This window comes from Danio rerio, chromosome 10 (genome assembly GCF_049306965.1).
Source record: "Danio rerio strain Tuebingen ecotype United States chromosome 10, GRCz12tu, whole genome shotgun sequence".
In the NCBI taxonomy this organism is placed as follows: Eukaryota; Metazoa; Chordata; class Actinopteri; order Cypriniformes; family Danionidae; genus Danio; species Danio rerio.
Window position 1 is genome coordinate 9,115,787 of NC_133185.1, and position 15,155 is coordinate 9,130,941.

The window sequence follows — 15,155 nt, forward strand, 5'->3', positions numbered from 1 at the left end:
TTTGATGTTTCCCTATTCAGACAGAAGGCCCGAGCTTACTGCTTGAGAGGTGTTACTAAGATGGCCGCCAAGTGAAATGACTTGCCTTAAAGTGACTTTGGTTAAGATTAACACAATTTCCGTAATTATACTTTATATATCTAGGCTCTAGGTCTGTGCAATTAATCGAAAATTCGATTTCGATTTCGGCTTCTAACGATTATGAAAAACCATTAATCGAGATAAACGATTATTGCATCATATACCAAAAGCGCGCATGACCGCGTGCTTATGTGTGTGTGCAACATGCACGATTATTCATATTAACCCTCATTTGCGTAATAAACAAGTTGAGAATCAAAAGACATGCGAAAGAGACACTATTATAGTGACAGTGCAAAATGCTGGCGCCTGTTTTATCATTAATGAAACACAGAGAAAATTCCTCGCTGCTCTTGACTGAAGGATTTTTGTAGCTAAAGTGTTTTTCTTAGGGTGAATATGCTTAAATCACAGTTTGTTTCATATTTTTATTCTATTGTATTTATTTCTCTTTCCTTCGCAGGGTGGAAAATAACTGTATATATGCAGTTGAAGTCAGAATTATTAGCCCTCCTGAATATTAGCAACCCTTTTCCTCCGATTTCTGTTTAATGGAAAGAAGTTTTTTTTTTACTTATTTCTCAACATAATAGTTTTGATATCTCATGTCTAATTACTGATTTGTTTTATCTTTGCTCTGATGACAGTGCATAACATTTTACTAGATGTTTTTCAAAATACAAGCATTCAAATTAAAGTGCAATTCAAAGGAGTAATTAGGCAAGTCATTGTATAATAGTAGATTCTTCTGCAGACAATCAAAAAATATATTGCTTAAGAAGGCTAATAATATTGACCTTAAAATGGGTTTCAAAATATTTAAACCTGCTTTTATTCTAGCTAAAATAAAACAAATAAGACTTTCTCCAGAAGAAAAAAATATTAGAGGAAATACTGTTAAAATTCCTTGCTTTGTTTAAAATAATTTGGGAAATAGTTATTTAAAAAAACTAAATTCTCAGGAGCGCTAATATTTTGACTTCAACTGATAATCATTTTGAATAATCGTGATTACAATTATGACCAAAATAATCGTGATTATGATTTTTTCCAAAATCGAGCAGCCCTACTAGGCTCTGCATACAATGACTTTATCCTGCTGGGGTTTATAGCCGTTTCACTTTACTTTACGACGCATTAATACCACTCTTTAGGTCTATTGGAGACTTTAAATATTTCTAGCAAATCTAATAAATGTTGAAGGCATACTTGTTACATAAACACACTAAATCACACTTCAGTGTTTATTTGAGAGCACACAAGAAAATCTGCGATTGAACATCGTAAATTTGAGGGTGTGCTAGACGTTTTGTGCACAAACAGAGGAAACTGGCGCTGAAAGCAAAGAGATTTGCTCACTTGTATTACATAAATGTGATCTAGACTTGTAATACTGCGCTCACAACTTTTTTTTATTGAAATAACTTCATAGGTAGTTGGTAGATCTGTGTAAAATGCCTGCTGCCACAGCTGAAAAGATCCTAGAGGAAACACTGAATATGTTGTGGCTTATCAGTTAATCAGAGGTTTTTAGTTAATTAAAACTAAAAGTAAAATAATTAGTTAAATAAAATAAATATTAGCTAAAAACAACTTATTTAGTTTAATTTAAAATCAATTAGAATTAGTTATGAATGCAAATTAACTTTGTTTAATCTCAGGTATCTATTTTAATGTTTGATTTGTTATAATCTACCTCATAATTTATATTTTACATAAACTAAAGATAATCAATCTAATATTTTACCGTGTTTTTAATGGACACTTTACATTAACATGAACATTTTCTGTTCATTTACAGCTCAGGAACAATGTTTCATTTCATAAGACCTTAGTATATCATCAGTATTACAACAAGGAAAAATGCAGATGTCATGCAAATTCTTTTACTTTTTTACTTTAATTGCAGAATCTATCTATCTAAATTGAATTAAATATAAATTTAGGCTTTTTAACAATCCTAAAAAAAGGCTGCAAGTGAAGTGTCACCAATATCTCTTTACTATAATATCTCTTTAGGTTTAAGTGGTCCTGCATAAGCTCGTACTCTGTCCTAGATTCTTATCCTCCTATGTTTATGCTCTGGCAGGATGCGTTCTGGGGTCTGGTCCAGATTTGTGAGAAGTATCTGCCTGGTTACTACAGTGCAGGCTTGGTAAGTACTGAGATCCTATTCATGAATGAATCCTCCTTCTAATGAATTGGTTTAAATTAGAACAGTGTTAGCTGAAAGAAACAACTTGCTTTTAGATAGTCATCCAGGCTCAAATATCCTAGAGTTTATTATCCCATGATGCTGTTTTTTGCAGACTCATTGATTCATTCAGCACTTGTCTGCATGTCAGCCTTCAGAGCCACAAGAGAGTAATCAGTCAGCTTTATAAAGCACTCGATCAATAGCTTACATCGTGCTAATGCTTCATGCCGTTGTGGGGGTGCATTTGATGTGTTTTCACTCGCATTCAGCAACACTCTGGTGAAATGTGCTGATGTAGAGTAGCTGTTCAGATAGAACAGGGTTCAAGGTTTGCTTCTCTTGTTCCCTTCACAGACTAACTCAGCACAACTTATTAACCAGACTCGCCCTCCTTTAATCTGCCGGTCTCAACAGAAATGCTCAATTTACACCACCATAGCAATTTCACTGTTATGTTATGACAGATACATTTCAGGATTTACTGTACACAACCCACTCTGAAAATACACTTTCTAAAAACAAAACAAATCTTATTCTGGTCAACACTACCTGACGCCATACAGTTTAAACTGTAGCTGTTGTCAAGCCATTGTAAGTTTAAGAGTCAGGAGTGACATGCATAGATACAATTAAAACCAGAAGTTTACATACACTCTAAAAAAAGAAACATAACCATTTTTAAAAAAAATGTCTGATGGTAAATCATACTAATCGTTTACTATTTAAGGTCCGATTGGATTACCTAAATCATTTACATTTGCTAAATGCCAGAATAATGAGAGCATTTTTTTATCTTTTTTTTTGAGAATTTTTAATTAATTTCTAGACAGTCAAAAGTTTACATAAATTTTACTTGGTATTTTTTCTTTGCTTTTAAACTGTATAACTTTGGTCAAATGTTTTGGGTATCTTTCCACAAGCTTCTTACAATAGTTTGAAGGAATTTTGGCACATTTCTCTTGAGAGAATTGGTGTAACTGAGTCAGATTTGTAGGCTGTCTTGCTCACACAAGCTTTTTCAACTCTGCCCACAAATTTTCCATAGGATTGATATCAGGGCTTTAAAGGGTCACGAAACAACAAAACACATTTTTTGAGCTGTTGACAGTCGTATATGTGTCCCACACTGCTAAAAACACTATTAGGACACCTATATTTCACAAAAAAAGTGTAAATTGGTTGTTTTTGCGTTATTTCAAGCAAATTCATACTTCCGGTTTGAAACGAATTTTTGAAGCTGCGTCACGGCCATGACATAATAGCGTTGTATTCCAGCATGCAGACCGGACGTCTGTGCCAGAGTGTGTCTTATTACGTCTTACAGTGTGATGCATTAATGCATGAGTAAGGCTTGGTTCAAACCAATCAGCGCGCTCTATTGTGCAACTTCATTAATATTCTTTACTGTCACAGTGTTTAGACGGCAGAGACGCCACATTGTATTGGCAAAACAAGCGTGAAGTGTTGCTTTTATAGTTTGCTGCCGTTAAGTTTTGTTTTAATTTTCTCTCTGTGAGAGCTCAGACTCACGTGTGGATTAACAGTGTACGCGACGCTCGACAACAATAACTTACGTGTCTAAGGAGGATTATTGTTTACCTGAGAGCTGTTCTCATCTGCAAACGCTGAGATCCGGATTCGCTTTAGTCTCCTCTTAATAAAGACGCGGCTCTAGTTGCTGGTGATTGTCCTGTCTCTACAGATTTGGTAAGTGAGCGACCAGTGCTCTTTGTTTATTCAGTTTGTTCGTATCTAACAAACTATTGCACCGAGTGTAAACATGTTAGCACCACAACCAAACTTTAACCTCGTGTCGGGTTTTCACCGCATTTAGTGACCGGAATAACACACGCGGCTTTCTGACGCTACCTGCCGTGTGCATCTAAGTTTCCGGGAAATGCTGAGGTTTTTTTTCTCTCATTCGCCGTGCGGTATCAAAGATTGCATGAAAAATACACGTTTAGAGCAGCTCCTCGAATCAAATATCTCGTTTGTCGCGAGGGACATGAATGAATTCCCTAAATCAAAGAGCCAAACTGCAGTTAAAGTCCACCATTTAATAATTTGGCAAATAATTAGACTACAGATGTCCATGTAGGTTAAACACCATCACTTTCTCCTGTGTGTGTGTGTGTGTGTTTGTGTGTGTGTGTGTGTGTGTGTGTGTATTTTTATTCTAAACTCGTGCGTGCCCAAATAGACACTCCCACACCCTCCCACTTTTCTTCCTCCGACACTCCCCCCTAAACAGAGCAGGACACGCCCACTTTTCTGACTTTTTCCAAAGTAGAGGTGTGAAAACACCCTGCTGAAACGAGGGGGTTTCATGGCCCTTTAAGATGGCCACTCCAAAACATTCACTCTGTTGTCCTTAAAGCACATTTAAACTCATTTGGCAGTTTGCTTAGGGTCATGGTCTGTTTGGAAGACTCATTTGTGGCCAATTTTTAATTTCCTGGCTGATGTCTTCAGATGTTGCTTCAGCATTTCTACATAATGTTCTTTCTTCATGATGCGATCTATGATGTAAAGTGGACCAGTCCCTCCTGCAGCAAAACAGCCACCCCCATACTTCACAGTTGGGATGGTGTTCCTAGGCTTGTAAGCTTTCCCCTTTGTCCTCCAAATGTAACACTGGTCATTATGGCCAAACAGTTCAGTCTTAGTTCCATCACCACAGGACATGTCTCCAAAAATTATTCTTTTTTCCCGGTGTAATTTAGCAAATTGTAATCTGGCTTTTTTTTTTGGGTTGATTCTGGCTTGTTGATTTGGTTGATTCTGGCTTGAGGTTTTCCTCTAATACTAATGTACAGTTGTGCCTCCAATTAACTGAAATGTTGTCAGTTAGCCAATTACACCGATTTCCTTGACCGTCACAACAGTCAAAATTCGCTCCTTTTAACTTCTCCATCATCATTTGTTTTACCTTTGCAGGTATGGATTTTAATGTTGAGACAAACAATTTGATTACTTTCTCGCGCTAATCGAAATGCATCACGTCTATTCATTTACCTACTGCGCAAGCCAAGACCAGCCCGACCCCGTCTAAAATAATAGAAATCGAACCCGAACCTATCGGGTCCCATTGGGTTCGGGGGAAGATCTTCAGCTCTACCCTGTGCATGTGTCAATACTCCTGCCACATCTGTACAGTGGTCCCAGGACAAAAGTCATTCAACTGCACTAGTCAAGACTAAAGTCAGTCTGAAGATGCTGGACTTTTGGGCTGCATACGGGTGTAGTAACGAGCAAACAAAGCTTAAGTTTTGGAATGTTACAAACTTTTACAAACAAGTACTTAAAAAGTACTTGCGTTACTTACAAACAGTAAAAAAGTAATGTTATTGATGATAATAGACACTTACTGCACTGACTATTCTAGGCTTATGCTAGTGTTGTTGAATAAAATCAGCAAACAATGTAAATGAAATATGATAAGACATGACGCTGCACTGCAAGAAACTAGTATTATTGTCAGCTAAGTGAAGTAATGGCTGGTTTTTTAAGTAACTTATAAGAGTGCCTGATAACAGTGCCTATACCTCAGTGTGCATACTGTCCACCCTTAATTATTGAATGTTACAAATGTTATATACAATTTAGATCAGAAAGGTGGATATGCACATTGACGCAGGGATATTGATGGTTCACACGAGTGATTCATAACAGAGATTCATTCACAAACGAATCACTCCCTCGTTAGAATCAGAAGTGAAAACAGGAAAGGGGGTGTGTTTAAGAACACGGATTAGATCAAATTTAACAGGAAAGGAGGATAACTTTAATACATTTAGCCTATGCACACAAACACATGCTTTGTCAGCAGTCAAAGTGATGTAAAATTATAATGTTTGTTATTTAAAAAAATATTTGCATACTGATCACCGGGAAAACTCCCGATTGTAGATATGTGTTTACATATCTATAGCTCCAGATGCCCAGTCCTCCACTACACCTTGGTCTCACATTCTTTTTAAAGAAGCGCTACCCTTTACTAAAATGGCAGCTCTATTGATCCATTCTTTCCAATAGACAACAACATGGTAAGCGACATCCAATGTAAATATATATGAGTGACATGAAGCTTAAGATTTGACACTCAAAGCCAGTTATAAGATATTTAATTTAAAAGGTCAGTATGACATCACACTATGCATGATATTGGGAAAAAAATTGTTCACGAAACACCCACAAGTACGTCTTGAGAAAACAACATGGTTAGATGCTTTATCTTGTGTTGCAGTGTAACATTTATCACCTCGGATAAGTTTTATAATGTTGATCTTAAGTTTTATATAATGAAAAATAAGCATATGAAAGCCTGTAGGATGACCGTCTGCTTTGCATTGTAAAGCACAGCATTTTGTCCCGTGTATTACATATTGTGAAAATATCCCTAATCCGGTCTATTGCGGTCGGTCTACATACACTATGCATCAGAAACCAAACTTTCAGGACTATATCGAAACTTCAGCTCTCCCTCAGCACTTATAAATGCAGTGATAGGAAAAATAGCGACAGTTTTACTGTATCAATGCGATGTGGATTTGCTTTTGCAGCAACACAAACTAAACTCCTCCAGGCTTCAGATAAGCTACAGTGTTTAGGATCAAAGTAGATTATGTTCACAGGCTGGCGTTAAAGTAATATGCAACAAAGAGCGAGGAAGACAGAATTACTGTTCAGAATCATTCTTTCCTTTTTAAGGAGATTTATTATGCCCCTTTTTACAAGATGTAAATAAAGTCTGTCCAATACCTAGATTGTGTATATGAAATTTCAGCCCAAAATACCAAACAAATATTATTTTACAGCTCTTTGAATCCACTCCATTTAGGCTCTGATCCTAATTGTACCATTTTGGTGACTGTCGCTTTAAATTCAAGTGAGATTGTGCTTTTCAAAAGAGGGCGGAGCTACATATGCCTTTGTGTCAGCAAAATGGCAGATTCCAAAAACAAGACTTGCATTCTATGCTAACGAGGGAGAGATTGTCATTAATGGGTGGGGCTTCTCCCCTCTGATGACACATATAAAGGCAGAATGGCAATCAAAGTGTTTCTGCAGACTGTCCCTATCAAGTGTGGTTTATATAAAAAATAAATTAATAAATTTTTAACATTAAAAAATGTTATATTCACAGACTGTTGCCACACAACTGTATATAAAGATATAGAGATATAAATATAATACTCTATGTATATAGAGTATTTAGCATAAAGTTTTATTTTCTCAATCCAGCATTATGTAAGTTCTTCTGTATCGGATCTTCAGAAGCTGACAGATAGATGCTTGTAAGTGGGCGACAGGGCCGTGGGCATTAGATAAAGACTGAATTAAATTAAACTATACACTGTATCGTGCTTTCTCTCTATCGCTCTCGTTGTTGCCAGGGGTGTTTCCTTGTACCATTTCCGTTTTAAGCTTGTCAATCTTTGCATCTCAAGATTTGTTTAACACATCCATGTAAATACCTTGCATTCACAGGAGCATCAGATTGCTTATCAGTCAAAGTTCATTTAGCACAGATAATGTACACGCTGGGGATCTTTTTAAGCTGAAGAGTAGTCAAGGGGGACAAAGCTTTACAATTTTGAAATTTGCCCTACAATTATTTTTGTAAGAAAAAATTTTGGCGGCTTTGTAGTGTTTTTTTTTTTGTGTACTTAAAGAATACAAATGATTGTAAATTGTGTCAATTTGCACCTTTACGTAATTATTGCAATTTTTAAATTACAGAAAGAAAAAGAAAAATCTGAAACCAAATAAGCTAATAAAGACAATGGAAATGTTTGTTATTTATCATATATTAAAGTGAAAATTATATTTAATGTTTTTAATGTAAAATTGGAAGTGTTTTATTGACTTTTATGTAAGGGATAATGTACATCCAGGCGGTTGTTATGGAAGAATAAAGCCCGACAGGTTTATCAGCAGCCCGATATGATGCGTCCCAATTACTACATTCCACAAAACATAACAGGCACAAATTAAGAAACTAAAGAAAACATTGTTCTGAGACGTGATCATTATTTCTTCAAATAAATGCAAAGCTAGCAGAAACGAAAACAGCTGGATGGAGAATACACTATTCAACGTGCTATTCAGTCACAAGATGATGCCAAACAGTTTAAAACAGTGGAGTGACAGACCAGCATGTGGATGTGAATATCCATCCATCCGTGACAATCAAGATTATTCAAAGTGCCCAGATTAGCCTGTGTTATTCGTTTCAGCGATTGTTATCCTGGAATAATATACATGGGAATGTTGTGACTGACCAATCAGAATCAAGTATTCCAGACAGCTGTGTAATAATGATGTATGATGTGGTTATTATTATGTAATTTGTACCTTTCTATATTGATCTTGCCATTTTGAAATAGCTTCAAGTTGCTAATTTGGCAATGAATAAATAATGGCAATGACATGCATGTAACACATACATATGTAAATGTACATCTATATGCATTATTTCATAGTATTTAAGTTACTAAAGCAATTAGGAAAGGGATGCTTAAATTTATTAACACTCTCTATCACGCTCACACACATACTTACGTGCTTTCAAATAAATATTATTGAGTATAATTATATTCTTTCAAATAAATGTCATCTTAGTGCAATTGTTTGTGTTGTCTTTGATTTTAAAATGGGCTAGATCTAACACCATAGCCAAAATAACTAATAAAAATAGCTAATTAACATGAACATGCTGGTGAATAACCAATACTGATGCTTCAAATCTGCATGAACCAAGGGTTTCCATTCCCTGGGGTTTTCATCAGTGCACCAAACACCCTTCAAAGCCAACAGAAAAAAGTGAAAAGTAAAAGTAAATTTTGGATACCCCTTTGAGCCTTCCAAAGGTTGCAACAATCATGGTTGTGAATAACCCCTGTTGGATCAAATAATTATGACAAGCCTTCTAGTAAAATAGATGTGTCTTTCTTGGTACAGGAGGCCATTCAGTTGGACGGTGAGATCCTGTTTGCTCTGCTGAAACGAGTGTCTCCTGTGGCCCATCGGCATCTGAAGAAATACAAGATTGACCCGATCCTGTACATGACAGAGTGGTTCATGTGCGCCTTCTCCAGAACGCTGCCCTGGGCCTCTGTCCTGCGCGTGTGGGACATGTTCTTCTGTGAGGGTGAGACAATACTGAAGGCCTCTTAAATATCATGTGCACATTGTCCACTGATATCTCGGCCCACCACAGAGGAAAAACAGTTTACGGCTCACTGGATTTGCACTTTCATTCTTGTGACATTTACTTTCATTGTGCAAATTAATGCCAAAGCATAATGTTTCACTTGATTACTTGTGGATATCAAGATGTCCTACTTGATGTGGGGGTTTCGTTTCAGTTTTATTTTCTTATTTCACTTTTTTCTGCCTATTTTTGCTTTGATTTTTGTTTGATTTTGTTCTGCCTATTTTTGCTTTGATTTTTGTTTGATTTTGTTCTGCCTATTTTTGCTGTAATTTTAGTTTGTTTGCTTTTGTTCTGCCTATTTTTGCTTTGATATTTGTTTTTTTGTTTTTTTTTCTGCCTATTTTGGTTTGATATTTGTTTGTTTGCTTTTGTTCTGCGTATTTTGCTTTGATTTTTGTTTGTTTGTTTTTTTCCTACCTATTTTTGCTTAGATTTATGTTTGTTTGGCTTTACTCTGGCTGTTTTTGCTTTGATTTTTGTTTGTTTGGGTTTGTTCTGCCTATTTTTGCTTTGATTTTTGTTTGGTTTTGTTTTACCTATTGTTGCTTAGATTTCTGTTTATTTGCTTTGCTCTGCCTGTTTTTGCTTTGATTTTTGTTTGTTTGGTTTTGTTCTGCCTATTGTTGCTTAGATTTCTGTTTGCTTGGTTTTGTTCTGCCTATTTTTGCTTAGATTTTTGTTTGTTTTGTTCTGCCTATTTTTGCTTAGATTTTTGTTTGTTTGATTTTGCTCTGCCTATTTTTGCTTAGATTATTGTTTGTTTGGTTTTGCTCTGCCTATTTTTGTTTTGATTTTTGTTTGTTTGGTTTTGTTCTACCCATTGTTGCTTTGAGTTTTGTTTGGTTTTGTTGTTGCTTTTTTGTGTTTGTATTTTTTTTGTTTTGTTTGGGGGTGGTGATGTTTTTTGTTTGGTTTTGTTCCATTGTTGCTTATTTTTGTTGATTTTATTGTTTTCTGTGTGTTTGGGGTTTTTATTTGGGTCGGTTATGTTTTCTCAGTTTTGTTAATTTGATTTTGCTTTGACATTTATGTTTTGTTTGGTGTGCATGTGTGGTTGTTTTATTTTGTTTCTAATTTCTTGCTTTGTTGTTAGTTTTGTTTTGTCAGTTGTTCTTTTGAATTTCTATTTAATTTTTTTGTTTACTTTGTGTGTTTTCTTTGTTTACTACTTTTTATTAACATTAATGTGTTTATATACACTTAAATTACTATTCAGCACTGTTAATAGTGTTAATTTCTGTCTATTTACACACACAAACACACAATTGAAACAAACAAAATTAGTTCTGTGTAATAAAATGCATATCGAATGGCAAATAGTAAAGTTTTATTTTAAGTCAATTAAAAATGTTATCAAATCAAATTCCGAGAAAATCTTGTACACAAGTTTATTATTATTAAGATTTAAAAGTTTAAATATGTTATTTTCTTTGTTAGCTATTAGGAAACGTTCTAAAGGCTATTTAATTGTTTGAAAAAACATCTCTACAGTATGAGTCTCCCGTACACTGTTGTAAAGTGCAAAAATTTTTAACCTGCATATACTAATACTTAGTTTAAAAGACATGTTTGTGTGTGATGCAGGAGTGAAGATCATCTTCCGTGTGGGTTTGGTGCTGTTGAAGTGCATGCTGGGATCTCCAGAGAAACTGAAGGCCTGTCAGGGCCAGTATGAGACCATGGAGCTCCTCCGATCTATTGAGCCACGATACATGCAGGAGGCATTTTTAGTTCAAGAGGTAAAGCACACATAGAGATTAAAATGATCACGATATTTCCTGATGGATGACACTGGCTGAATTACTTTAGTATAATAACACTGCAACAGCTTGCCAGTGCCTGCATTTCATAAACCTAGTATTAATTAATCATGATATACTGTGCAGTATGTAGACAGCAGTAGCATGTCGCCCCCTGCTGGTTTAAACTCTCTAGTGAAAATGATACTATTTAACGTCAATGAATATTGTGAATATTTTTAAATGTGAAGATTGCATGTTCTGCATGTCTGTGTAAAGTATGGTGGGGTTATATGTAATATATATAGGGTGCTAGTGGCTTTTTTACTTTTAATGTTTCCAGAGCTGCTCTTTGAATCATCATATCATAGATAGAAATAAACTCAGACTTTCACTACAAACTTTAGATTAATTAGAATGTACTTAAAGGGATATTTCACGCAAAAAAAAGTTTATTTACTCACTTTCAAGTGGTTTTAAACCTCTGCAAGGTTTTTTTTTTCCACACAAAAAGAATATATTTTAAAAAAAATTTGAAACTTTAAACATTAAATTCCATAGTTGGAAAAACAGATACAATGAAAGTCAATGGTTACAGGTTTTTAGCCTTTTTTGAAATATCTATTTCTGTGTTCACCGTATTTTCCGTTTCTCTTTCTTGTTATGTAACTAAATGATAAATGTTACATTTTGTGCCCCCATGCAAGTACCACTGTTTTCTACGAATGAATTTTGTTTAAATAATTAATCCAGAAAAAATATAGGTAGCTCAGATTACCAAAGATTTCAGGAAAAGTAAAACCCTTTGTTTTGTTTTGCTCTAAAAATGTATTGTTTCAAGAGATTGAACTTGCTTTTTAACTATTAATATTGTATTAAACCAGTTAAACCATCCTAAATCACAGAAGTTGGAAGTGAAATAGAAATTCTGAAAAATAAAACCGATTTCATAGGACCACTGTATTAATGTAAATTCTTAAAAGACACCTATTTTACAATTTTTACAAGATATACAAGAGATAAGGTTTTGGTGTCTCCAGAATGTGTCAAGTTTCAGTTCAAAATACTCATCAGATAATCTATTATAGCCTCCAGAATCTGACACATTTGCTCTCTTGAGTTCAGTGTAGCTGTTTTTGTAGCCTGTGGCTTTAAATGCAAATTAATTTCTTCTCCCCGTTCACCGTTCCCACATGCGTCAGATAAACAGCCATCAGTGATGGAGACAGACCCCAGGAAAGCTGAAATAAAGCTAATTAGTCAATTGATTAATTATCAATTATTAATCAAATATACCAAGTAAGTATATTTGATGTATTTGTGGAGTTTATTCAAGCCTTTCTGAAATGATGTGTCTCATACAAATGCCATTTGCAGTAAACGTGTGCGCATTAACTGACACCATGTGGTTGTGGTGATTATAGCGATTAAGAATTACACTGCGATTTTACTGTCCTTATTACAAACATGCTTTGTTTTAAAGACGTTTTAAACTTATAAAACTTTTTTTTAAATCACAGAGAGTGTGAACAAATATTTTGATCTCAGTTTCTTTGCAAAAATGTTCTTTAGAAGTGTGTATACATGAAACATGGTGCCCGTTAGTCAATTTGGTGGGTGGGGTCAACCACAGTTCTACGTCACGTTGCGGTGAGTCTCAAAATCTCTAGGATATGGGTCTTATTTTTACATCAGGAAATTTGAAAAAAAGAGACTTGAGTTTCTATCACTCCAATATAACAGTGGACACACTAATGCCTAGTTCAGACTGCGTGATTTTAGCCCCGATTTTGGCTCGCTGACAGGTTTTGAGAAATCGCCGACAAATGCCTGAAATCACAGGCAAATCGCTGCTTATGCACGTGAGTGACAATCACACGGTATGAACTTTCAAAGACGCGATCTGAGAGAACCGCCGATGCCTGCGAGATATTTGGCGTGCTAAATATCTGGAGCTGTCAGCGATTCAAATCATGCCGTGTGAATTGAGTTTTGACTGAAAATAACACCAGCGATCGCCAACAGCCAATGAGAGAGCAGCTTTTACTTGTGTGTGTGCGTGTGTGTATACCTGCTGCAGGCCAGCGGGAGGCTGGGGGAGAAGTTAAAAGCGCTCTTTTTCGGTTTATTTGGACCCATGAAATGGAGGAAAAACTAGTGGAGGTTTGACAGGACTCAGGAGCAACTGTGTCTGTTTGACGTTTTATACAGAAAGAAATTAGTTTATTATCAATGTTGAGGAGAAATGGCTAATTCACTTTAAACCCAGGTGAGCAAACATGTACATGTTCTACCCCATTAAAGGCTTCTTTCTCATTATGTAGTTAATAACAAAAGATATATACGTGTTTTTGGCTGTGAGACGTAGTTTGGACGAAGTTGTCGGCGATTCTTCCTATAGTAAAGTCATACAATGTGAATGTCCCTGTCGCTGATCCATCTTGCAGTGTAAAAAAGCATCGACGAAACGCTAGCCCAGATAGTCATGCAGTGTGAAAACATCTGTGACACGACTACTTTGAAAATCATGCAGTCTGAACTCGGCATTACACAGCTTACAAAAGTCGATTTTCATTAAAGTGTATCCTATAATCTGTACATGTTTAGTTACTGTAGTTAACAAATGCAACTTTATCATAAACTATAATTAATTGATTAATCATAAAGAAACTCTCTTTCCTCCGCAATCCTCAGGTGATTGATTTGCCGGTGTCTGAGCGAGACATCGAGAAGGAGCATCTCTCTCAGCTGCGCCGCTGGAAAGAGACTCACGGTGAGCTGCACTGTAAATCTCCACCCAGAATGCACGGCGCCAAAGCCATCATGGCCGCCGAGCCACCCAGTCGAAAAGACCTCAAACAAAACCCCACCATCATTGTAGAGGCTGCCGAGAGCCAGACAGAGACTGGCAAAAAAGCCAAGAAGAGTAAAACGGAGAAGAGAAAAGAGACTCAGAGCTCCCCGCCACCCCTCAATCCATACCCGTTACCCAGCGACAACCATCTATCGCCCAGCGGAACACAGCCGCTGCAGAAACACGGACCCCTGCAGGCCTCAAACCAGAGCCTCAGCAGCGCAGAGCAAGACACATACCTGTAAAACACAGCTCACACACTATCACAAATCTCACCTTTTTCTTGCAATTTTGAGTTTTTTTTTAATCATGAGCTTAAAAATATAAAAATTCTGAGATAAAAACTCAGAATTACAAGAAATCAAGTCACAATTCTGAGGGGAATATAGTCAAAATGTGAAAATTTAAATCGAAATAGTGACAAATCAAGTCAGAATTGCAAGAAAAAAAAAAGATTTTGGAAATATATCTTACGATTTCCATCCTGCCTCAGGATCTGCATCAGTGACACGACTGGACCAACACACACACCTTCATTAAGAATATTAATGAAGACGATGCTTTACAATTGTGAGGATTTCTGTGGTAAAACATATGAATTGCACTTCTGGGGTCCGTTCTTCGTACGTGGATTACTCAGTTAGCTGGATTTGGATATTGACGATTTGACACGATCCAGGATCGTTTCGTTCTTTAAAGCTGATCCGAGAGTTGTTGTCATAGCAACAGTTCTGCTAGGTCAAACCTGATCGGGAGCAGGTTCAATTTATATAAACAGGATTAGATTGGCTCAGTTCAAGCAAAGATAATACAGAAAGTGTTCCTAATTCTGATATTTTCTTACAGTAGTAGTTATATACACTTCGGAAAATGGTACATATTTTTTAACTATATATATATAAAGTTATAGTTATTAATAAAATAAATAAAGTTATACATATTAATAAAACTTATGCAATCTGCACCCTCGAAATGAAAGTACAAAGACTGCCACCTGGTGGTGCAAAGAGAAAACTTATTGATATGAACTTTTTAGATAGCTTTAGTACAAATTGTGTATAATAG

At 35.9% G+C, this 15,155-nt stretch overlaps 1 protein-coding gene across 2 annotated transcripts in view; it reads left to right on the forward strand.

The window, feature by feature from the left end:
* Positions 1-14,729, forward strand: part of tbc1d10ab (TBC1 domain family, member 10Ab) — a 40,918-nt gene extending 26,189 nt beyond the window's left edge. Inside the window, exons 6-9 of one of the 2 annotated variants that reach the window (XR_012386118.1) lie at positions 2,171-2,236; positions 9,242-9,431; positions 11,082-12,849; positions 12,907-14,515. Coding sequence is in view for 1 of the 2 variants with exons in the window: in XM_073914419.1 (XP_073770520.1) it covers positions 2,171-2,236; positions 9,242-9,431; positions 11,082-11,236; positions 13,931-14,335 (816 nt within the window). In the remaining variant the exon portion in view is untranslated. Of the gene's footprint in view, positions 1-2,170; positions 2,237-9,241; positions 9,432-11,081; positions 12,850-12,906 lie in introns of both variants that reach the window. The other variant, XM_073914419.1, reaches the window with a different exon arrangement.
* The last annotated feature ends 426 nt before the right edge of the window (positions 14,730-15,155 follow it).